The sequence below is a fragment of the Sitodiplosis mosellana genome, unplaced genomic scaffold (assembly GCF_009176505.1).
Source record: "Sitodiplosis mosellana isolate CC-2019 unplaced genomic scaffold, AAFC_SMos_1.0 Smas_scaffold_3878, whole genome shotgun sequence".
Taxonomy (NCBI): domain Eukaryota; kingdom Metazoa; phylum Arthropoda; class Insecta; order Diptera; family Cecidomyiidae; genus Sitodiplosis; species Sitodiplosis mosellana.
The window spans coordinates 1-26,208 of NW_022599120.1; the positions used below are offsets into that span (position 1 = coordinate 1).

Genomic DNA, 26,208 nt, shown 5'->3' on the forward strand with positions numbered 1-26,208 from the left:
TTTTTTTTTCTTATCATTTTTCGCGGAACTGATAAGAGATAAGAGATAGCTTTCTTCAGCGATGTTATAGAAGACCTCGAGTGCTACAACTTTGCCGAAGACACCAAGTTGTTATCTCTTATCAGTTCCGCGGAAACCGTGAAAAACCGCGAGGACCCGCTAAAAACGAACATACTCGCTTTTAACCATTTTTAAGTCGACAGAAACTTGCTCTTCTCTTTCGTAACAAAGTCAATCAAACATACACTACTCTCAATCTCACCCATAGATTTAGCATGATATTTTTTTGTATTTGCATATGTTCAAATGTATTTGAACCAACTTTCTTTTTTAACTTTCAAGCGATATAATGCAAGACTGATTGTATTTTTTGATCTTCTTTCTGTAATGTAATAATATGAATAGCGAATAGGCAGCCAAATATGAATATTCGCTGAGAATAGGCAGCCAAACAAAACACAACATAACGCTTTTTTTCAACTCCGTAAGAAAAAACGCTGTTTTTCCACTAGTTTAAACGTTTTCGTGTAGTTCAAGCAATGTGGACTAGACCGGTGATTTTTAGTTGTAAACGATTTTTTGTTACTCAGAATCTCAGTTTTTAAATTCACAATATAGTTTTTCCAGAATATTTCTTTTTTTTTCGAAATGAATATGAAACTAGAAATGTTCTTCTTGTTTTTATTTTCTTTACTGTGTTGTGGTTCTGAAAAAAATGCAGTTTAAAGAAGCACAATCGCCACTAATATTCCAACATACTCGTTTTTTATCCGATATTAGATTTCATAAAACAGGCCTCAATACAAAATAAGATCACTAGATATAGAAAATGGGATGGTGCAGATGATTAAATCTTGGTGAGCCGGTTTTACTTTTTCAATGATTTTTATCAATGTGCCCCAGCATACAGGCTTCCGTATTGCTGGATATTTTTTTTCTCGTTTAAAACTTATGTTTAGATACATTACAACTTAATTCAATCACTTTTGAAATACATATTGAATGCATGCATTAATTATAGAATTATCATATATCGCGGAATTTATTTGATTTGATTGACGTGTTTTCGGGATGAAGTTGGCTAGACCCTCTAGATATGATGAAAATATTCTTAGATTCTTTTACCATATTTCAAAAGTGATTTTAAAAAATTGTAATCGTTCAAGCTAAACAACGAAAACCGAATTTTCGAATTTTGGTTTTGTATTTAAAAATTTAAAAAAGGGCAGTGATCTTGTTTTGAAACACTGTATGTTAGAAGATTCATAACTTGTTTACTTTATCGTTAATAGTCGAATATGCGAATGTGCAACTCATATTTCGTTTACAAAAATTATGTGAGTTAAATGAATAATTCTGCAAATAGGTGAGAACTAAGTTTCGACACTTCAGAATATACAAATATATAAAAGTTTCATATATATATATATATATGAGTTTCATTAATGCATGTTGTTAATTTAAGTTTAATTTATAGTGTTTCAATTAATTCATTATAATTACTATTATTATTTATTATTTTTCTTTCGGTCTGTTCTATACCATCAAAATCACTGAAAATAGGCTCGTTTTTCGATTTTTTCTCGAAACGATCATGTAACAGATCTTTTGGTTCAAGTGATCTAACATAAATACGGTAATAAAAGTTTCTCCTCATTTCATTTGCCTACAATTGTTCTTTTCTACATATTCAAGCAATTACAACGACTTTCAGCGTCTTTAATTTCGTTTGGTGAATCTTTTAGCACAACCTCTTGCATATCTTCAGGTGATTTATTCTCTGTTGAATCCATACCCGGCAAAGCGGCCGCAACTCTTCTAAATAATTGCTTTACATTGTAACCAGACTTCGCACTGGTTTCAATAAACATTACATTCAATTCTTTTGCTTTACGTTCACCTTCCTCAGTTGATACTTGACGTTTATCAGACAAGTCCGTTTTATTTCCAACCAGCATTATGATCACATCACTTCCTCGTTCAGTTCGCACATCATCTATCCACTTCGAAGTTTGATGGAATGAATTGGCATTTGTTATATCGTACACAACGACAGCTACAGTTGAATCACGAATATAGGAAGGGATCAATGATCGGAAACGTTCTTGACCCGCCGTATCCCATAATCTTAGGAAACATAAAAGGAACAGAATACACAGTGAAGTTAGCAAAGCAAATACCTACAATTTGATACTTTCGGCATATAATCAAAAATGTAACACTTACTGCAGACGCACTGTGCGGTCTTCTAAGTACATGGTTTTAGATAGAAAATCAATGCCTATTGTCGCTTGGTATGTATTGTCAAAACTGTCATACATGAAGCGGGTAATCAGGGATGTTTTGCCTACACTTTGTTCACCCAAAAATACCAATTTAAATTTCCGCAATGGATTACCGAAATCACCACTAGTCGACATCTTTTGTCTTTTGCCTTTTTTTCCACTGGAGAGTTTTATTCAATTTTTGTTTATTGATTGTTCGTATATTCAATTTTGTATGCGAAGTGTAGTGATTAATTCAATCAACTATAAATATAATTTAGTTGCAATTCAGATTTTCTGCACCTCTTTTCGATTGCCCTATCCACTAATTATAAAATGAATAATATAATGTATTGTAAATGACACGTCAAAGCGACATTGGCGTTGTCCATACAAGAAACGTCAAACGTGCAAAAATTATTGATTGCAGCGACATCTAGGAAATATAGAAATTATGAAGAAAGGTTTATTACATTATATCAGTTTCAAGTTTTTATTTTTATATTACGAACAATTATAATATTGAAACACATTTCATAGAACAATAACAATTTATTCAATTTCAATTTAATATTAATTCTTTTCTAAACAGCTTTGAACATGACTTTCCAAATCGTTCAGTTGTGTGTAAGCGTTCGAACATAATGGACACACAAATGTCTGTATCTCGTTATTATCTTCGATGCTTACATTGGACGTTAGACTAGCCGAAGTTTCAGTATAACTGCAATGTAAATAAAGGTTGATAATTTATGGAAAAATAGTGACATGATTGAATTGTCACAGTGATTAGATTACTCAAAGTAAACTTACTATGATTGAGCTTCATCTACTAAGGCTTGATTACGCTTTTTCAACATTTTAATATCAGCAATCATCTGGTCCCTTTCGCAAGCCATTTCTTCGCGTTGCTTTCGTTCCAGTTCAAAGTCGTTTCGGAAAACGTCACACTGAATGTAAAAAGTAAAGGACAAAGGTTAGGACGAACAAACAAACCAACCAAATCCTTTTCAAGCGCTGTTACCTGCGTCTGAATCATGTTCATATTTTCACAGTATTGAGAAGCCAAGGCTTTTGTTTCATCAAGATCACGTTGTAGACATTCGTTCTTCTTCTTCAAGTTAGCAATTTCAGCTGTTGAATTCTTAAAAAGTTCCTGAATTGCTACTAGTTTCACCTTTGTTTCTTGGTGTGCTTCCTCTATTTCTACATTCGTTGCGATTGTGTTAGCTAGTTCCAACTTTAAGCTTTGTATTTGCTTCTCCAGTTCTTCTTTCTCAAATTTGTCGGTGATCAATAGATTTTTTTCAGTTTGTATACAGGTTTTACGGCTTAATTCTGCTAAATGTTGCAATTCAGCAACTTTGGCTTGCAGATCGTAATTTTGATGGAATAACTAAACAGAAATTAAATATGCAGTGTATTTTTTGTAACAATTATATAATATGTATATGTTAACTCACTTCATCATTTATGTTGCGAAATTTGTTTAGTTCTGTCTCATGATTTTCCTTCAAGTCTTTAACACTGTTTTGCCAATTATTCACCATAGAATATTGTTGTCGCATGGCTGTATTCGTTCGTTGAAGGGCGTCTGACAAAAAAAGAAAACAAAATTAAGCCATTCCCTGAACTTCTCAACTAATTTATTTATGCTTTCTTTAAATACCTTTCAGATCATTACGCTCTTGGATTAAATGTTGCCACTTCTCAACATCTTCTTTTTGGATCGAATTACTAAGACTAGGCAAATAGCTCTAAATTTACACATAGGATACACAAAATAAAAACATAGTATGAGGATAAAAATAATGATTAGCACAAATGCGAGCTCATTCAACTATTCATTGAAAATTTAATAGTTGAAGAATAAGTAATTTGAAGAGTAATTCGAAGAAAAAAAATTAATTGAAGATGTAATATTTGACATTTTGGATGAAATTACTTTTTTTTCAATTACTTTTCAAATTACTTTTTTTCCAACTATTACTTTTCAGTGAAAAGAGTAATTTTCCCCTCGCACAAATGTCATTAAATTGTTACCTTCATTTTATCGCAGTTGATATCTCCTAAAAGAAAACTTTGTGCCAATGTTGTTTTTGGTGGTTTTTGTTTTCGTTGTTGATCGTCGACATCTGCGTTTATATTGTTGACTGACTGACTTTTTGTGCTCAACGTAGAAGATAAGTCAACTATTGACTCTTTGATTTCATCGTTAAATTTTGATGCAGCGTCGGATAATACATTGGAGCTGTTCTCGGTGTCGATACCCTTCGTTATAGTTCCAGTGTCCAGAATTGATGTATTTAACAAGCTAGAAGGATGATGCCCAGGTGTATTTAAAAGACTAAACTGCAACATTGATGGGGTTTCCTCAAGCACAATGAACGAATCATCAGCCGACATCTTGACTTCGATTTTCTAGTGTAATTACAAGTTTTTTTTAATGAAAATTCAATGTTGTTTTTTATAATTCAAACTGATGTATTTACGAATTTAAGGCCGAATGAAAGAAAAATTACGGTAAGATGCGAAAAAAAAATTACAAACAATTTTATTGGAATTGAAAACACAAAAACTCAGCGGTTTCCCGAAAATTATTTTAAATATATTGAATTCCTGATTTTGTTCAAATAAACTGTGATTTTGATGAAAGCATCAAGTATACTGGTTCGGTTTTGACAACAATAATATGTGCGCACAAAACAACAATTAGTTAGTCGTAAATAATGTACTTTTTCGGAAGTTAAAGATGTACGAGCGACAAATACTTCAACACACATGTGTACTAATACATTGAAAAACCCTTATATACTGTACTAAAAAAAGCTGCTGTCAAAATCATATGACTTGAAGCTTGTTCAATTTCGTTCTAAATGATTTGGCGGTTTTTTTGGTTACTTTTTATCGTAGACATTTGTAATTGCAATAAATCAATGCTTACAATTGTAATTGGTATACAATCTAAATTTTAATGGCAAATAGCTTCATTTGTTATTATCGGTAGTATTCAAAAACATTACATATACATCTGTAAAATGTAAAATAACTGTAATTTTATTGGTACGTGACATGCGTGGAAACATCTACTATCAAATATTTCATTGATATGGTCAGAAACTGATGTACGAAAATTATTCTTATATACTTCACGCCGTATAGAAATCTCGACACTTTTCGCTTTAGATCTCCAGTCATTTGAGGAATTTTCTCCGACATCCGAGCGTTGCGTATTTCTATAGCTGAAAATGTGCGAAGAAAAAAAGGCAAAACCGAAACGCCCATCACATCCATTCATTCTGTTTTGTTAATGCGTATTTCAATATTGTGTGTTCAATTGTTATTGTTTCATCATTTATGTTAGTGTTAATCAACAAATTATGATATATAAATATATATTTGTATACGTATATACATAATAATAATAAAATATTCTGAAAAAATCCAAGTCGAGAAAAAAAATTGAATTTAAGATTTGAATAAATAGTTTTGGTTGTCAACAAAGGTCAAACCCTTTTACTAGATTTGGAGCTCTGTTTCTGCAAAAATTTAGGAACAATGAATAAAACATCGTGTGAAATCCTTTTTGAAAATAACAATACGAACAGAGTATTTTACGGCGGAGAAAAAATAAAGGGAAGTGTGATAATAACATTTCATAAGGAGAAAATTATTAAAGGTTAGAAATATATATGTTTTCCTTTCGAAATTATTTCTCAACCATTATAGTCATAGGCAATTTAAGACTTTTTAACACGAAAAAATATGAAAGTTCACAAAAAGAGCATTTTTATAATCCAAACTAACCATGATGCAAACCATAATAATAGTAACGACGACTTTCCAATGATAACATTCTGCTTGAATGATTGCTGTGGTAATGTACCACGTTGGTCTGATGATGGACTATGATGATGCCAATGTTACTCCTCTGATTAAGTGCTTTCTTCTCCTTCCGTATGGACTCTTTCAAACATTGCATATAATGGCCTAATAAGTTCTTCTTCTTGTTTGGTTTCAAAATAGGTTGTCTTGTTTCATGAAAGAAAGTAACACATTAATTCGATTAATTTAATTGTTCTAATAGTAGTCACACAAACCAAGTTTCCCTGCACTATATGAAATGTAGAGATATCAAGGGGGAAAGTACTAGATTTGTATAATTCAAGTAATGCGATCTAGTACAAAACTAATACCAAATAATCCTTCGGAATTCTCCATAATTCTCAATAGTGCTCAATAATGCTATGCATAATGCCAATAAACAAAAGTGAAATACAATTATGTTTAGCTATTGGGTGTTGGTATTATGCATAGCAATATTGAGCATTATTGAGAATTATGGAGAATTCCGAAGGATTATTTGGGATTATTTTTGTACTAGATCGCATTACTTGAATTATACAAATCTAGTACTTTCCCCCTTGAGAGATATCGAGGGGGAAATCCCCCTTTTCAATTATTTTTCATTGAAAAGTAATAGTCGGAGAAAAAGTAATTGAAAGAAAAAAAGGAATAATTGAAGATGTAATATTTGACATTTTGGATGTAATTTTCGGTCAAAAATTACTTCTGCAATTACTTCTTTTCTTTCAATTACTTTTCAAATTAATTTCCTTTTCAACTATTACTTTTCAGTGAAAAGAGTGATTTCCCCCTCGAGAGATATTGGTTTGTTGTTTTTTCTAACGTTTTTTGAAGATATTGAAGCCGATTTTTAGCACTAAAGAAACTTCCTTTTTTTATACCTATATTATTTATATAACAAAAAAAAAAACAGGGTGCGTATTATCAGAAATGAATTAAAATATGGATTTTTTTTATTTATTTAAAAAAGTGAAAACATTGTTTGTCATGTAGTACGCAAAATATGAGTTTGCTGTGAAACTTGAAACGAAATAATCAATTTGCTTCGCAAAGTGGGCTTGTTATCAGCTGGTGATAAAATTCAACCATCTATCCCTTTCTCTTTAATCTGATGTGAATTTGGCTGCCGGTCATAACTTCCCGCATTTTCGGTCACAATTTCCTAGGGATCTGGTGCCATTATAGCCCTATCGGATAAAATTTTATCCGTACAATAATATATAATAACCCAAGTTTGAAGCAAAACTGAATCCAATGAAAGGAAATGATATTTTTATAATAATTTGACAACATTTTTAAAGCAAAGAATGAACATGTGTGACACACTGATGTGTATCTCACTTGTTCGCTCTCTCTCTCTCTATCAACGCTTCCAGGAATATATATAACCTTTGTTGGTAATGCGGAGTGTCTATGGAACGAAAATTCAGGTGATAAACGGATCGCATATCGTGGGAAGGAATGTTATTTATCGACACGGATCTACTTTATTGGCGAAGAAGACGGTAATATTTGATAATAAATACAATATTATTTTATCAATAGAGCATTTATCCCAAGGGTATGAAACGACAACATTGGAAATATCAATCATATAAGCGTATGCACGGCCGATAATCAAGTGGCTCACGCAGACCGTATGCCTTTGTGTCTGTAGTGTGTGTGTGTTGTGTACGACCACTAGAGGCAGGTCGAATGTTGTCGACAGTATGGATTTCATAGCCGCGATTTCTCAATGGGAAAACCACTTCCTGCAAACACTGAAAAATAGGAAAAAACGAAGCACGGGAACGCTATATATTATATATTAGGGACCATTATAGACCATAAAGTTGACTATTAGAGGTACTCGTCGAACACAAGTGACGTTTTCTTCGGTTTTATTATTCAAATTAAAATATAATATTTGTTGGAACGGCTTATCAACTAATTTTTGAGTAATTTTCTGCGGCAAATCCAAATATCCCAATCTAATTGCACCAAAAATGGTTCTTCTTTGAGATATTTTAACAAGTAGGGGAGAACGGGGCTATTCGACGCACGGGGCAAACCGACGCAGTCAATATATCCAAGAGCGTTCTCAGGATTTTTTCGTGGTAGCAGCAAAATAAAAAATAGCTGGAAAACGAGGACATTTATTAACCCTCTAGTTTGTAAGACCGCCAAAAGGCGGGGTGCACAAAATGGCCCATAGTTTGCGTACCATGTTATAGATGGTCAAAAATATGGTAGCGTTGCATTGGATAGGCCTTTAGGTTCAAATTGATATATAAATTTTATAATATATGTCAAGCCGGGGCCGAGTTATGGGCCCTCAAAAGTGAAATTTTGAGAAAAAATCATTTTCTGAATTTACATTTTTTTCGGGTAAGCTCTAAATACTTTAAAAACTATTTTCAGTGGTCGTTGATTTTTTTGCAGGTAAATTAGGAGGTATTCATTTGATTTTGATCATTATTGCAATAATGCATCATTTTTATATTTGGTTACAATTTGGGGCCTCAATATAGCGGGCCCGCCAAAAGGCGGTCTTGCGAGTAGAGGAAAGAAAAAATTCACAATTCGCAAGACCGCCTTTTGGCGGTTTTCATAATATTTCTTCATTCCGAATTGAAAAATGTAGATCAAAAGTACCACTTCTAACATACCGTTGGAAAGGGTACATCCGAGACTATAGTCTGGGAAATTTTCATTAAATTCCAGTGTAGAATTGCCCAGAAATAAGTCTAGAAAATTGATTCTTTCTCAGTTTTCCTCATTCTGACTTCAAATAGGTACACTAGAGGTACCTTTCACAAGATAAATTGTCCCACATGCTATATTGCCGCTGAAAGAAGGATAACTAGGACTATAATCAGGGTGATTTTCAATACTATTAAGTATAGGGTTGCTAGAGAATGGGTTCTGAACTGTAAATTCTTCCCATTTCTTTTCATTCTTAATTCAAATATATACACTAGAACAGCGCTGTCCAACCTTTTTTTTACGTTGGCCACAAAAGTGACCAAGCGTTCAATCCAATGGCCACTTTTTTTATAAAACAAGAAATGCAGTACACACAGAAGAAAATTTGATTTTTGTTTGTTTTTTTTTATTGAATATTCGGTTATTAGTGATTAGTGGGATGGTTGGCATTCTTTATTTTCTGTCAGTTTATTAAAATCGGGTATCAATTGAGCTAGTTCGCAACGAAGTTCAGATTCCAAATTTGGTTGTGAGAGTGCATTGCGGTATTTATTTTAACGACGTGTGAGACTGGAGAATGAAGCCTCACAAACGTATGTGGATTTGAAAGAAATAACGTTGCGACAAAAAAACCCTTCAAACATACAGTTACTTATTTTGTTTTTATTGCTGCAATATTGCAGTTTCTGCTATTTTCGTCTTGCAAATCAAAAATTCGTTTGAAAAAAATAAGTTGGTCAAAAGATCAAATCATTTACTGAAAAAACTAGAAATATAATAGAAAAATTATCAGAATCTTCGCGTTGGCCACTTAAATTTTCGCGTTGGCCACTAAAATTTTCGCGTTGGCCACAAATGGCCAAGTGGCCACAGGTTGGACAGCGCTGCACTAGAAGTACCCCTCACAAGAAATGTTGGCCTATATGTTATATACCAGCAGAGATAGGATACTCAGAGCTATAATCTGGCAATGTTTTATTGTATTTCAACTTGAAGTTTTATTGTTATGTTGTCTAGAAGTTGAAATTACATTGAAAACAGGAAAAATACAAAAATATCCCCTTTAGTGAGAACTCTAGTTAGCGCGCAAGGCCGCCTTTTGGCGGGCTGAAGGAAGGCGTAAATACACGCAAGACCGCCTTTTGGCGGGGTGTAATTTTCCTAGTTTTCCGGCTAAAGGAAAACTGTATCGAGCTTTTCATTATTTTTTTTGGCATTTTTGGCTCAAAATTAGCCTAGAATAAAATTCCGAGCTCTGTAAAAAAATGAATCGAAACATATTTCTAGTTGAATTATACATTAGGCCTGATTCGCCTGTCGCTGTATATAAGGCAAATATGGAGTCGTTGAAGGAAATAGCTGCAATGATGAAGAACGAAGATATTTTAATAGTATCTGGGGATTTTAATTTGTCACGATTGGATTGGTATACTGATGATGCTGAAGATGCTGACATAGCCATTCCAATGAGTGCTTCATCTGAAAAAGAAATGGTCGTTTTGGACACCTGTCATGATCTGGGCCTTGTGCAAATCAACAAAAATGGCAACTTGAATGAGCTATGCTTGATTTAGTTTGGACTAACAGCACCGATTTCGTCAATTGTTCCAAAAATGATTATCACCTACTGAACCAGGAGTCACATCACATATCGTATGAGATAAATATTGGTAATTTTGATTGTAACCAATTTAAACCAACTTCGAATTATAGTTACCGAGATTTTATGAATGCCGATTACGATACCATAAATGAGTCGCTGAATGACGTCGATTGGATGGAAATGTTTTCCGGTGATGATTTGGACTCGCATATCACAAAGTTCTACGAACTGATTGATTCAGTAATTTCATCGAATGTTGTGATGAAAACGAAGAAGCTTTCAAGTCACCCAAAATGGTTTAATAATGACCTTACCAATTTGAAGAATAGAGTCAATAATCAATACAAATACATAGCATCCAGACATACCATTGAAGAAAAAAACTACGCCAAAAAAGAACACTCCAAATTGAGAAGAGAATACAAAAAGAGCGCACGTTTGGCATATAGAAACTACAAACTTGAAATGGAAAACCTTATCAATGAAGATCCACAGAAGTTTTTCGAATTCGTGAATGGTTCCAAAAAGACGAATGATGATCTTCCGAATGAAATGGTTCTTGGGGATAAGAAAAGTAGTAACCGAGGTGAGATAGCACAATTTTTCGCAACACATTTTGCCAAAGCGTACACTGAACCGGACTATACCAAAAATGAGAATTATTCTGAAGATGAACCATTGCTAAAGGATCTGTGTGCTATTTTTCCAACTATCAACATTACTGAGGAGTTGGTTATGGATTCGATAAATAACCTTCCAAACAACATGGTATCTGGACCTGATGGAATACCAAATATTTTTGTCAAAGAATGTACTACAGCATTGTTGAAGCCAATAACACACATGCTGAAGAAATCATTAGACACTGGATTTGTGCCTGAAATTTGGAAATGTTGATTCGTTAGACCGGTGCACAAAAGCGGTGTTAAAGCTAAAGTTGAAAACTATCGTGGTGTAGCCCTGCAGTGTGTAATACCGAAGTTGCTTGATTCCATCGTTGCCAAACACCTTAATTATCACATGGAGAATATTATTGATAACAGTCAACATGGATTTGTGAAGGGAAAATCTACAACTACAAATTTGGCTGAATTTACATCGTGTGCAATTTTAGGAATGAAAAACCAAATACAAACCGATGCAATTTACTTGGATATTGCGAAGGCCTTTGACTCGGTCAACATTGATTTACTAATACGCAAATTAGATATTATGGGACTGAATCAACAATTACTCAAGTGGATCAAATCGTATTTGTATGGTCGCCAACAGATTGTCAAATTGAATAATGACATGTCGAGCCCTATTGAAGTTACATCGGGAACTGGTCAGGGTTACCCGATTGGTGCTACATTGTTTCTGTTGTTCATCATTGATTTACCAAAACACATAAGAAACTCAATACTTCAGTCGTTTGCTGATGACACTCGCCTATGGAAACACATCAGACATTATGATGATTGTCTGGAATTACAAGCTGACTTAAATAGGCTTGTTGAATGCTTTAACCGGAACAAGCTAAAGCTAAATGTATCTAAGACCAAATTTGTGTCTTTTCATCGTGGCCACCTGAAATTTAACTTCGAATATTCCATTGGCAACGAAAAAATCGATCGAGTTGACGTGATAAAGGATCTTGGGGTGATACTTGACCATAAATTGAATTTTAATGCACACATTGAGTATATTACAGCCAAGGCGAAATCACGTTTAGCATGGATTAAACGATTTGGATATGAATTTGATGATCCATGGACAATAAAGAAATTATTTTTCACATTTGTATTGCCGATTGTGGAATATGCTTCCCAAATTTGGAACCCATACACCGATGAAAAAATTGCACGAGTTGAATCGATCCAAAAGCAGTTTTTATTGTTTGCACTGCGCAAAATGAAGTGGCCACACAGATTCAGGAAGCCGCCATACGAATGCCGACTGCTTGAATTACAAATGATTACGCTGGAAGAGCGGAGAAAGATAGCACAAATATCACTTGTCCACAATGTGATATGTGGAAATACTTCATCGAAATACATTTTGAGCAAAATAAGTTTTAAAACACCGCGACATTGGACAAGAAACTCAGATTTCCTTTCATTACCGACGCATCAAAATTGCTATTCCAAGTTTGAACCTATCAATTATATGTTGAGTACATACAATGAATTTTATAAATACTTTGTTCCTATCAAACCGCCTAATTTACCAGATGAATGTAATATTACTACTATTCCGAATTGTGATACTTATTTAATTGATTTTAACACAAGTACAAATACTGTAAAACAGAGAGTAGCTGATTATTTTAAGAGAAATAGAATTTGGAGAGAGTAAAGTCAAATAGAATTAATTATCCCATTGCAAACATTGTAAATATAACAAGATTTATTTATGCTAAATAAACCACCTCTGGCGAAGAAACGCTGTATGGTGCGGAATAATAATAATAATAAAAAAAATGGCGCAGTAGAGGGTTAATTTTTTCAATAAAAAAACGAGGATATATTTTAATGTTTTCAGTATCATCAAAATCCACTATAAAATTAAATTATTCAGTAAAATATTCATGTTGATTATTAGAAAAGTAATTTTCTCGGGTCTTTAGCGAATCGGGGCTGGAATTCTAAGAATTCCACCGAAATCGTTCGGAATTATTTTTTTCGTACGTAATTTTTCACCGTTCCATCGGAATTATTCCGATAATTCAAGGAAGAGTGAAATGTGTGAGAAAAAATTCCGGTGGAACGCTGCAAAATAGTGGAATCTCCCTCTTTCACTCCAATTCCGAACGATTTTGGTGGAATGACTTAAAATTCCAGCCCGGGTGAGGACTTCTTCGCATAAACTGTCCATATATTCCTTTACCATTGCTCGATGTACGCTCAACATGCATAAACCTAAAATTCACGGTTAATTTCAATTATCAAAATTTATGATTATAATTATGAATATTGCTTTCGTGAATTATTCACTCGACATGATTTTTTGCTAGAAAAAGTCATTGTTTTGCATGAAAAATACAAAGTGTCCTCGCTTTTAATTCTAATTCTTCAAACTTGCGCTCACGAGTTAGAAATAACAATTTGAATATCAAAAATGGTATAAAAAATTCTTTCAAAACTTTTTCATGTTCTGTATGTTTCAGCCAGGAGAAACATCGATTTTGATTCCATTCTGACTGCTCTTAACTTATTAAAAAAGATAGAATTGGAGAGAGACGCCCATTATATAAAAAACTGTCGTCGGGGTGAAGATATCACCCACTGCAGCCAAGAAAAATACTGCTACTCTAATTTTCATCCATTTCTCAAATAATATTATCATATCTTATTGGTATTCATAAACATCGTTAAACATAAAAGATTTTACTCGATTACTTAATTTTGATTTGTATAGTGCGTCGGTTTGCCCCAAAAAAAATGGTAGTCGGGAAATTGGCCAGAAAAAATTTCTGGGTGGGTCACACACCATAAGTGTTAGCGTCAAAAGATTCGCATTGACAATACCTATCATATGATAAAACAATGAGTCAGATTGCATGACTAGGTCGGGAGATTTTAAATATTTGAGAAAAGTGCGCCGAATAGCCCCGTCCTCCCCTAGTCTGAAAAGGTCATCAAGATATGAATCAGACAAAAGTTTAGTGCGCAGTGAGTTAACTTTTCAGCATATGTCCCAGAACCAAATTTTCTTCTTTTGAGGTGCCCAATCGAACACGCAGTGTGCATTTTTTATGATGAAAATAAATAAAAAGATTTTTTTAAATTCATTTTGTTAAACACCGCCAAGCTCTGGCTGAATATAATGCAAAGTTCAAATGAATGGGGCAACATTGTTGACAGCGCCACGTCAACGCGGTTGTTGGCAAACCTGCGTTTGATTCATCATATTTTTGCTCATTGGGTCTCGCTCACTAAATTGCTGCACAGTATATTTAGTGAAAATTAAGAGTATTATTAGAGTATTATATTAAAGTAGTGTTTTTGGGGTTTTATGACGTTATTTGTAGCAAAAATGTGAAATTTCGGTCGATTTTGGCCATATATTCACCTGAAAGAGCTCAGTATTGCACTTCAGAGCACTGTAATATTGACCAAAATTGATAAGTAAGATTCAGCCATCTGTTGTCCAGTATAATTGCGATATTGTACCAAAATTTTCGAATATTCTTCAATTGATGGATCTTTCTCCCCTACAAACTATATACCTCCCGGGCGAGTGGATTTTATTAGAAAAAGTATGTCGGAAAATGGCTTAAATTTATTTTTTCGGCCCCAATTTTCCGATTCGGGTCGGGGAGCTGCGATATTTAAAACTTTTGGCATTTGAGATACCCTAATGGGGATATAGTGTATATGAAACAACAAATACTACAAAAATGTGTATACAGTATCTATGGAAACTAAACCGATGTCAAAAAATATAATGTATTAGATATTTTTCGCCCAGTAATCAAGATTCTAATATAATATCAGAATACACAGAGAGAAATAAGGTTGTCAGAATCACCAACATGAAGTTGTAAACGAGCGAATTCCAACCAGGGTTGGACATTTCGCAAAATTTTCTGCACTCAGTTAAGGATAAGGGTATATGTGGAGAAAATTTTGGGAAATGTCCAACCCTGGTTGGAATTCGCTCGTTTACAACTTCATGTTGGTGATTCTAACGACCTCATTTCGCTCAGTGTGTGTGGAAAAATGTGAAAAACTGTTTTTCCACCTAATACTGACTTGTGTCACTTCTACTTGCCAAATTTTTTGTTTCTTTTTTGCTCAAAGTTTGCTTCCATCTTACTTATAGATAAAATTCTCTTCTAATGAGTCTATTTCTTACTTTTACGGTATCATTTGTTTTTCTTTATATCTAGGTGAACCGATAACACTAAAGCCAGATGTATATAAATATAGCTTTTCGTGTCAGCTTCCTGAAGACTTACCAACGTCATTGGAAGGAACTTTTGGCAGCATCCGTTATGCGGCGACTGTTACTATAAATGTTCCCATTTGGCCGGATAAAATTTTTGAAAAACCTTTTACTGTCACAAAGCCTGTTAATTTGAATGAAATGTTTGAGCTAAAGGTATGCAATAATGAACAAACTATTTGGCAAAAATTCACTGACATAATGGGAAATTACTCCAACTATTGATATGATACGGGCTATACAACGCAATTTCCTCTTTTTTTTCAAATATTTTTCGAGTCTAATCATTGAACCAGTTCCATTGGGACTCGTTCCTTTTCGAAGTGCGACTCTTCGTACAAGTTCCATTCTCTTTACAATTTTTTACTTATTTAAATTACTTTTGATTCATAGAAGACAATTATGGTGGGGAAAACTCTATTGAAACCCCATGAAACGTTTTAAAGTATTAAAACCTAAACCTAACCAGTAAACGTATGAGTGTTTCAGAAACATTTTCACAAAATTCCACCTGGATTCGATAGTTGGGCTCACGATTGGTACAAATATAACTTCCCCCAGTTCACAGGGCGGTTCCCCAGGAGCCCCCAAAGTACGAAAAATCGGCGATTTTCTAAAATCAAACTTCTAAACGGCTGGGAATAAACGGAATTTTGCTATCATCTCTTCGGCAATCAGTTGTAGATCTTGACGAGATAAGAAACATTGCTGAACATGTTACCCCAAAAAACCACCCCTTCACTATAAAAACCACCCTTGAAAATAGGTAAATTTTAAGTCGCCCTAAAACTTGACAAAAACTTGGCTTTGAATATTGAAACACGTCCAGTCGGTTTGAATGTAATAACAAGAAGAACGTTTATTGAAAAATCAAACGTCAAAGTCAAGTCATCTGTCAAATGTCAAACTTCATGTTCATCTTAAGATGGGTTCACATTTACATTTCGATTGCTATTTCTAACACTCTCTCTCAATCTAATGTAAATCTTACAAACTAACAATTCATTTTCTCGTTCAAATCTAACAGTTAATTTCCAAACAATTCAAAATATAATGAAAATTCAACTCTCTCTAAATTCAAACTTTGAATGAATCAAAAATCTAACTTTAAATGAATTACTCGAAAAACAGTTTAACTAATTGAAACAAAAATCCAAAATGTTGATTCAATTCGTCGCCATGCGATTCTCTCTCTGTTTCTCGTATCCATTTCCAAGTTCAGTTCAGATTTTGTTTTCGCTTTCAGTACCGAGCCACTCGACTGGCTCTACTGAAAAAATATAAAATAAAAATTTAACTTCTTTAAATTTTCATACCATCACATCAGCCCGGAGACTTTCTTCCACATTCCAAAAAAATCCATCCGCCGATCATTTCTGTCCGCATTCTCGGCATCTTCTTCATCCGAGTCAAGCTCTTCATGCGATCGTGTTGGCTTCTCGTTGATGATCGAATCGTTCACTTCATTCTTTTCATTCGCATCGCTGGCCGCTTCAAACACTTCATCGTTTCCGCCACGCTCATCGCTACTGCCGCACACATCTTTTTCGTCGTCTTCGTTCACGTCACTTTTATTCTCATCGACATTGTGACGCACTGTCACTCTCGGCAAAACACATCGATTGCTTGTGACACTTTTCTCTCTTTTGCTCTCGATCGATCGAACATTTTTCGCTTGTGACTTCACTTTCATTGTCAATTTGAACAAATTCCTGTGTCGAGTTCCCACTGTGGCCGTCAATCCATTCTTGCGTATCGCGCTACCATTACGATTCAACGACAATTCAAATCCGTTTTCACTCAATTGACCAGCTGAGATCAAATTCGCTTCGATGCCTGGCACATGATACACGTTGCGAACAATACCGTCGTTCCACTTCGATCCATCATACATCGGCACAAAAATATCTCCAATTCCAATTGCGTTCATCGGTTCGCCGTTGCCAGCCGTCACCTCCTGTTTCACTTCAAGCAGGCGATATCCCATGAACCAGCTTCTGTTGCTACAGATGTGATACGTGGCACACGAATCCAGAAACCAATCGTCTCCTCCACTCTCAATCACACTCAAAACAATCATCGCCTCATGATTTTCTTTTTTCTTGTTCAAATTCGGGCAATCTCTTAGAAAATGTCCCTCAGTACCACACTCAAAGCACTTCAAAATCCTTTTTTCTCTCGGTTTCATCGATCGATTTGCCATTCGTGCCGACATCGCTGACTGTTGCATTTCATTTCCCTCACTAGCCTTCGAAATACGTATTTCTTCGACCATGAGCCGTTCGCGCCATAAGGCGATAGCTCGAATGAAAATGCGGCAGAAAAAATCAGCAAAAGCCTTTAATGTTTCAAACGCTTCGGATGGATGGCGCTGTAAGAAGCTTTTTGAAGCACATTAGAAGTGGTGAATGTGATTATGACAGATAATATTTGTGTTTACGTTTAGAAACGTTGACTGTCAAAGTAGAGAATGTTCTGTTAATATAAACCAAAATACCAACATGGCGGGCCAAAATGCTGTCATGGCGGATATCTTTCTCATTAAACTACACATGAAAATATCTCGAAAACGGCTGGGAAAATCGGCAAAATGGACCGTGGTGTCACTCCCTAAAGGGAGTGTAGACACCCGGCTGGTTTGATGGCCCAAAGCTCAAATCTGGTGGATTTGAGCTCATCCATGGGTTATCGGGATTTGGCCTGATCCCAGCACTTGCCCTGTGGTGAAATTCCATACAAAACATGAGTGTGACTTGTAAAGATGCTCACAGGAAAGGAAAAGCTGGGAATCAGACCAAATCCTGAGAGCCCATGGATCAGCCCGAATCCACTGGATTTGAGCTTTGGGCCATCAAACCAGCCGGGTGTCTACACTCCCTTTAGGGAGTGAACCACGGTCCATTTTGCCGATTTTCCCAGCCGTTTTCGAGATATTTCGATGTGTAAATATGTATTTATTGGTTTTAATTTACCACTTAAGAGGTGAGTTTGGATAAATTAGCAGAAAAGCGTATTAAAGTTCGAAATATTCCATCATTCTAAGATATTTTCACTAGAGGCGCTCTTACAAAAATCCATCCATTCAGGCTCCATAAGAAGCAATGTATTGCTATCGGATTACGGTTCGCGCAATTTCAAAAATGTACGCTTTCCTTCGGCTGTCGAATCCCAGGCTGAACTGAAATGACTCATTTCCGCAGGCAAAATTCTCAACACTTTCGATATCAATTGGCGCTCGGAAAATGTCTCACCCAAATCACGGAGCTGTTGCACAATTTCATCCAATTTTGTGAAAAACGCGGCCATATCGTCGTTTGGATCTTTCGTAAACGCGTAGTATCGCTCAAGCAACAAATGAACACATGATTCCGACTTTTGCTCATACACACTGTGCAATTTGTCCCACATCTGCTTCGATATCTCACAACTCATGATATGCAGCAATGCTTCGTCAATCACACTCGTTGCAATGATTTTCTGCGCTCTCACATCACGTTTCGTCCATGCCGTATGTTTTGTGGTATCATAACCCGCATCGGTCGATTTCGGCTCTTTGTCTGTGCCTGTCACAACATCGTAAATTTCAGCCGCACGAAGCAAAATTCTCACTAGAAATTTCCACGGTAACCATTGCTTTTGCTCTCTCAATTGCGGTACGGAACATTTCTCGTCAGCGGTACTCATTTTCGTTCGATCGTTCGTTTGCTTCACCATACACCTCAACACGCGACTCTTTATAAAAATTCGGTCGACCAAAATACTCACTGATGGTATTTCTTCAAAATTCTCCTAATATTTTTGCTTTTTCGTCGTTTCTGGGCCCATAACCTGATAAAAATTACGGCTTTGAATATTGAAACACGTCCAGTCGGTTTGAGTGTAATAACAAGAAGAACGTTTATTGAAAAATCAAACGTCAAAGTCAAGTCATCTGTCAAATGTCAAACTTCATGTTACATTTTAGGATGCGTTCACATTTACATTTCGATTGCTATTTCTAACTATTTAATTTCAAAGGGGTGGATTTTTGGGGATAACATGTTCAGCAATGTTTCTTATCTCGTCAAGATCTACTACTTTGCCGAAGAGATGATAGCAAAATTCCCCGTTTAGAAGGTAGATTTTCGAAAATCGCCGATTTTTCGTACTTCGGGGGCTCCTGGGGAACCGCCCTGTGAACTGGGGAAGTTATATTCGTACCAATCGTCATCATTTGAGCCCAACTATCGAATCGTGTGAATCCAAACTATAGACCAAGAGCCCACCGTACAAACAACTTTGTTTCTTGTGCACTGCAGAAATTCATGAAATTAACATCTTCCCACAATACTCTAACACAGATGTGCCACTTGTTTCAATGAAATTGGGCGGATCGCTTTATTCACGACTTTATTCGCGCTACGCGAAAAAGTATACTTTTTTCGCACCAGTATCGCAGAAATTTGTAATAAATCTTCATTCGGATCTAACTAACTTATAAATGAAATATCTGCACCGAAAAGTGAGCGGTTTGCTTAAAAAATAGAAGTAAAATATTTACACTTCAAATGTAGCTGTCATCATAAACTTAACGAACGTTGAATGTCAGTGCAAGCGATGGGTGCGTTCAATGCCTTCAGAACAAAATGATCCGAAGTGTAAATCTTTTAATTCTATTTTTTAAGCAAACCGCTCACTTTTCGGTGCAGATATTTTATTTTTAAGTTAGTTAGATCCGAATGAAGATTTAATACAAATTTCTGCGATACTGGTGCGAAAAAGTATACTTTTTCGCGTAGCGCGAATAAAGCCGTGAATAAAGCGATCCGCCCAATTTCATTGAAACAAGTGGTACATTTGTGTTAGAGTATTGTGGGAAGATGTTGATTTTATGAATTTCTGCAGTGCACAAGAAAAAAAGTTGTTGTACGGTGGGCTCTTGGTCTACTATCGAAACCATACTATTGGTTTTTATGTGTGTCTATTTGTCCGTATATATATATGTTCAATTTGTAGCAAAAGTACAATAGATAATTTATATTTACACGGTTGTTCGTTATCATACAGTAGTGCCGACAGCTTTTATATTTCTATTTCGAAACCAGAAATAAGTTCATTTGTGTTCAGTCAAAATAGCATTGTATGCTGGGCATATTTTGAGGAATTTCAGTAACTACGCTAACATAATATTTGCTCATAAGAATTATCTCATAATAAGCTGCAGCTATTTTGATTTTGTGGCTTGGCACCCAAAAAAATATCATGAAACCGTTGAGTTTGTAACAAATATTTCAATGCTTTTCATGGAAATATGTCACAAATTCAAAGGTTTAAGGATTTTGTTCTGGGTGTCAAGTCACAAAATCATAATAGCTGCAGCTAATTATGAGATAACGCTTATGAGCAAATATTATGTTAGCTGAATGTAGTCACTGAAATTCCTTAAAATATGCCCTGCATACAATGCTATTTTGACTGAACATAAATGAACTTATTTCTGGATTCGAAATAGAAATAGAAATAAAGAAGCTGTCGGCACTACTGTATGATAACGAACAACCGTGTAAATATAAATTATATATTATGCTTTTGCTACAAATTACACTATGTAACAGCAAAAAACACCCACAGAGAAGAGAACTAATTTCCGTGGTTTTTGGGGCCGCTGAATCCGAATCACTCATTAGTTTTACTCTAATTGCTCTGGCACGTCTAGTTTTCGAGATAGGCAATTGCGGTTTCCAAAGAGATTCTATCATACTCTGAAGCTAGAAAGCACACTTCCACTATCACAATTACCACAAAACTTTGAGAATCTTATTTTTCCACTAAAAAATGAAATCTCAGAAAGTTTCATGCCAATTGGAATCGATTTAAGGGTACCTCCCATCCAAATGTTTTGAAAAATGTAGGAGGGAGGGGGGAATGGTGAAACGCACTTTTACCTAATTTAATGACATGCTAATGAATTAACATTTTTCCAAATTTTCAACTCGTACGATATAGTACGTGTAAAAACATAACTTTTGGCACTTGTCGCTTGTTGAAATTCGAATCGACTTAAAAAATTTGGCAAAAAAACCTTGATTTTTCGATTTTAAAAAATGGTTGGGAATTGTGAAACACTTCATAAATCGATAGAAAACTGAAACAATTTTGATGAAAAATGTTTATGGAAAGCTAAAAAACGATAAAAGAAATCATTTCAATAAAGAAGAATTCGAAAAATAGCGATTGTTATTAGTCGGATTTGCAATTGTTGCGTGTGAAGTAGCTGCTAATCATTTTTGTGCATTTCAAGTGAACAGCTCGAGCGCATAAATTGCATTGAATAATTTGCCAAATTTTCGCAAGAAATGTAATAAATATGCATAAAATATGCGAAATTGACTTGAAAAATTGAAAAAAATGGCTTGACCAAAAAAGTTCACCTAAAAATCGACTCATTTAAAACTATAATTTTTTCGGCAAAATTCATAACACCGATGGTCGTATTTAATTGAAATAAATTGTTTCCACATTATCATTTATAGATTTCGAATTTCACAACAAATTCGAAAAGTTACAGACCAAACTAAGTTTTTGACCTATAACTTGAAAAATGTCAAAGAGCACCCCCCAGTTTTTATTTCAAAATTTTTCTTTTATAGGGGGCCAAGCTATCAAATCCTAAAGTAGAAGCACCTATTACACGCAAAATTTCTGGATACGGCCCTGTGTTCAAATTATATAATTTTAACTACCGGTATCCGGTAGAACTACCGGTTAAAATATGCCTTGATTGTTTAAAACACAATTTGTATTTGCTCATTTAAAAGTGGCTCACTCAAAGTTCATATAAAACCTGCTGTACAAGAGGCGCTCAAATAATTTTTAAAGATGGAAAGATAACCGATTAGGGTACCCTCTGGGAAAGCTAATATCGAGGCTTCACGTTCGCGTGAACTCCAAGTCCAGTTCAGGTACGCAAAAAGTGTCAAATTGAGCGACTTTGTAGATATCAAATATGGATATTCGGAAGATTTGTATGAATTCAAGATTGTGAGGAATAAAATAGGATTTTCGTCAGTCAATATCTTAAGCCACATTAATCATTAATGGAATGTTAACATACATACACTATATGTTCTTTTTATCATTCTTTTTTCAGGATTCTATAAGTGTGGAAAAGCGAAAGGAGTTCTACTTATGTTGTTTATTGTTTTGTTTTAAAACAATGCCATTGTTAATTACAGCAAAATTGCCCTCAACTGGTTTCACATCTGGTCAGCGCATAGATCTAATACTTGAAGCGGAAAATCAAAGCACAAAAAACGTAAAAAATTTCAAAGTGGAGTTTTTCCAAGTTAGTATTTTTAATAAGACTCAATTATCTTTATCAATTTTATTTTCTGTAAACTCACTTTTTTCACATTCCGTTTCTCAAACAAGATTCTAATTTATAAATCGAATCAAATGAACTCTCATCGCAAGGCAGAAAAAATTCGATTAAGTGAACACATACCCGGTGGATGTGGGCGAGAAAAAAGCGTACTGTACACGATTGGAATTGAAATACCATCATCGCCACCAACTGACTTGACGTCAAGTTCGGTGTGCCGAGTGAAATACGAAATACAGGTTGTAATTTAACTGTGCTTCAAGTAGAATAGAACATCTGTGCGGGGAATCACACTCTTTCAAAAAGTTATGAATATTGTGAATATTCACGCGTACGTTTGCGTGAATATACTGTGAATATTCTAAATATTGCGCATATGATGTGAATATTGATGTTTGAATATTTGTGAATATTGTGAATATTTGAATGTGTGATTCCCCTAGAATAGAGGTGTCACTGAACAAAATTTATTATTATTTTACAATGGGATAATTCATTATAATTAACTTTGCTCTCTGCAAATTTTTACTGTCTCAAGTCAATGAGCAGAACTGCGTGAAATAGGGCGCTGAATAATGAATTCTTACTTCATCGCCTTGAAAATTTCTTGCTTTATGGAATTATTTATTTCTTTTTATTTATTTACACCGCCCAAAACTGGCAGAATATTTAGTTTTGCAGGAAAATGACTTCAAGAGCCGTGAAAAACCTGATCTTTTCTTGTTTGTACAATACCACAATTATACAGTGGATATTTTGATTTTACACAAATATTGGTTCTCGACTAGTTAAAAAAAATACAGATTTTAACCAAATAAGAAGATGTCTGTAGGAGGCTGATATGTCAACGGTCCAAGAATGCCTAACTTAAACGTGTAAAATGAAAGGCCTGTTGAAGCGTTAAACAGTATAGTTTCGGCCCGAGTGACAACAAAAGTCATCGTTCAATTTATCAAAGAGGTGATAAATTGAAGAGAAGTTTTATGTCTAATCCAGCGCTGTCCAACCTGTGGCCACTTGGCCATTTGTGGCCAACGCGAAGATTCTGATAATTTCTCTATTATATTTCTAGTTTTTTCAGTAAATGATTTGATCCTTTGACCAACTTATTTTTTTCAAACGAATTTTTGATTTGCAAGGCGAAAATAGCAGAAAGAGCAATATTGCAGCAATAAAAACAAAATAAGTAACTGTATGTTTGAAGGGTTTTTTTATTTCTTTCAAATCCACATACGTTTGTGAGGCTTCATTCTCCAGTCTCACACGTCGTTAAAATAAATACCGCAATGCACTCTCACAACCAAATTTGGAATCTGAACTTCGTTGCGAACTAGCCCAATTGATACCCGATTTTAATAAACTGACAGAAAATAAAGAATGCCAACCATCCCACTAATCACTAATAACCGAATATTCAATAAAAAAAACAAACAAAAATCAAATTTTCTTCTGTGTGTACTGCATTTCTTGTTTTATAAAAAAAGTGGCCATTGGATTGAACGCTTGGTCACTTTTGTGGCCAACGTAAAAAAAAGGTTGGACAGCGCTGGTCTAATCTAAACAGGTCCCATTGGTAGTTTTGAATCGACAATTCATGCCAAGACCAAGAGATACAAACAATTTATACTTATTTACGCCTGAACATTGATTAAACTAAACTTGTTTCCATTACATGCAAATAATAATAGGTCAAAACAATCACCGAATCAATGGATGGTCATATCACAGTCAATGGTAGCTATAATTAAAATCGATCATACCACCGTAGTGTTGCTTCCGTACTAATTTCGATTGAAACTTTCCTTCCACTGTCGCGCGACACACAAGTGCCGGTCCACCGATGCTCTGCAAGGCGAACAAATATAAATCGTTGAAGTCGATATATATGCATTTTTTGCCGGTTTTGAAAATAAAAATAAAAAAACGTCCAAATCTGTTTTCGTCCCCAACTCTGAAATTCGAATTTCATCCAAATTTTAGATTCCAAAATATTTTCAAATTCGTCAAAAAAATTTAGAAAATCTCCCAAATTATGATTATAATAATGAGTAACATTAGACAATAAAGAAAAGCAGGCGAGTTCAAGCATTTTTTGGCTTGTGCAAGGCCGATTTGGCGTTTGATTTTCGGCCTCGTTTCGGTTTCTGTCCAAGATGGGAGATTTCCTAAATATTTTGGGTGATTTTCTCAATATTTTGAACGAATTTCGAAATTGTTTGGACGATTTTCTAAATATTTTGGATGAAATTCGGGTTTCAGAGTTGGAGACGAAAACAGATTTAGATTTTTTTATATTTTTATTTTCAAAACTGGCAAAAAAAATGAGAAAATCGACCAAATTTTTTCCATTTTTGTAATATTTTTTGGACGATTTTATAACAATTTTGGACGGTTTTTTCATTTTTCACACACAACAGAGCAGCAGTCCACAACACAGAGTTTATCAAATTCGCGAGATGCCAAAATATATTTCCATTTAAAGTATGGTTTGAAGTCTGTAACGATTCCATGCCTTGGTTTTCCAATTTTTGAGCCTTTGTAGGAGACTATTCTTCCATGGACACTTTCGCTTTGGCTTGACGATGTACGTTGATACACATTTGGTTGCAAAATTTTAACCTTTTTGATGAATGTCTTTCCGTGGAACGTTTCGTTAAAATCGATGTTTGCTAGGTTGTATTCATCTCGTCAAAGTTTGCTCGCTTAAAATTGAATGCCACTCTGTCGTTATCGGCAGAGGTTGTGTGGGTGTGTTTTCATGCCATTTAAATGTTGCTAATATCGGTGGGTGATGCTTGTCCACTCTCGTCAAAACAATTGCATGCTTAACTCGTTCAATTGTAATGTTTGTGAAATCATTAGTAAAGAACAAATCCAATAGATGACTTTTTGATTTATTACGGACATGATTTACCCGGTGGACTCCCATGCTCATGACTCATGAGTCCCTGGATAAAAGTGGCAGATGACTCAGGTTCAAATAGTGTTGAAACCAAAATGCTGTCATCATCGCTGTCAATTGCCCATTCCACATGCGGTAAATTAAAGTCATCAACAAAAATAACAACATGTTATACCTTACCTTATATGTTGCTTGTGGTGAGTTTGGTGGAATGTAGGCGCTGTAAACGAAACATGGATTATTTTAATGGTCCGTTCTTGCCATTTTGGTCCGTTCCAAAAGTCAAATGGTCCGCTCCAAATTGGAAAGTGATTCGTAAGTCTTCGTTAGTTTGATCATGTTTTTTGCCTTTTCTTAAGCAATTTTTCGAAAAACTTCCTTTCAAAATGACTGAATTTAAACTATTTTTTACCGAACACTTTACAAATGTTTTAATTTTTCAAACACTTGGTAGAGAACGGATTAATTTTCGACATATTGGTAGACACTGTCTACTAGATAGCGAAAAAACATATTTCGCTGATTATTGCAAACATTCTTATTGCAATAATCAGCTACATCGACTGCACACTTTATGTGATGATTGTTCGCTTTGTAT

General features: G+C 34.8%; 3 protein-coding genes across 8 annotated transcripts; 1 reads left to right on the forward strand and 2 right to left on the reverse strand.

Moving 5' to 3' along the window:
* Window positions 1-491: 491 nt before the first annotated feature.
* On the reverse strand, window positions 492-2,665 carry LOC129571973 (ras-related protein Rab6). The gene is made up of 2 exons (XM_055451871.1): window positions 2,227-2,665; window positions 492-2,127 (listed from the first exon to the last, which is right to left on the reverse strand). Exons 1-2 carry the CDS (start codon window positions 2,418-2,420, stop codon window positions 1,683-1,685), a joined length of 639 nt encoding a protein of 212 aa, XP_055307846.1. The 5' UTR covers window positions 2,421-2,665; the 3' UTR covers window positions 492-1,682.
* Window positions 2,666-2,729: 64 nt separating this feature from the next.
* On the reverse strand, window positions 2,730-5,289 carry LOC129571971 (NF-kappa-B essential modulator). Of its 5 annotated transcripts, none has more exons than XM_055451863.1 (7): window positions 5,000-5,289; window positions 4,308-4,685; window positions 3,934-4,021; window positions 3,728-3,858; window positions 3,289-3,660; window positions 3,078-3,214; window positions 2,730-2,988 (listed from the first exon to the last, which is right to left on the reverse strand). In XM_055451863.1, exons 1-7 carry the CDS (start codon window positions 5,045-5,047, stop codon window positions 2,838-2,840), a joined length of 1,305 nt encoding a protein of 434 aa, XP_055307838.1. In that variant the 5' UTR covers window positions 5,048-5,289; the 3' UTR covers window positions 2,730-2,837. The 5 variants fall into 5 exon arrangements, with proteins under 5 accessions (XP_055307838.1, XP_055307840.1, XP_055307841.1 ...); XM_055451865.1 differs by having other exon boundaries at window positions 4,815-5,289; XM_055451866.1 differs by having other exon boundaries at window positions 4,811-5,289.
* Window positions 5,290-5,313: 24 nt separating this feature from the next.
* Window positions 5,314-24,405, forward strand: LOC129571972 (arrestin domain-containing protein 17-like). Of its 2 annotated transcripts, none has more exons than XM_055451868.1 (6): window positions 5,314-5,389; window positions 5,451-5,943; window positions 7,508-7,636; window positions 15,293-15,504; window positions 22,478-22,672; window positions 22,759-24,405. In XM_055451868.1, the coding sequence occupies exons 2-6, from the start codon at window positions 5,823-5,825 to the stop codon at window positions 22,957-22,959; spliced, it is 858 nt and encodes a 285-aa protein (XP_055307843.1). In that variant the 5' UTR covers window positions 5,314-5,389; window positions 5,451-5,822; the 3' UTR covers window positions 22,960-24,405. The 2 variants fall into 2 exon arrangements, with proteins under 2 accessions (XP_055307843.1, XP_055307844.1); XM_055451869.1 differs by having other exon boundaries at window positions 5,316-5,376.
* Window positions 24,406-26,208: the final 1,803 nt, after the last annotated feature.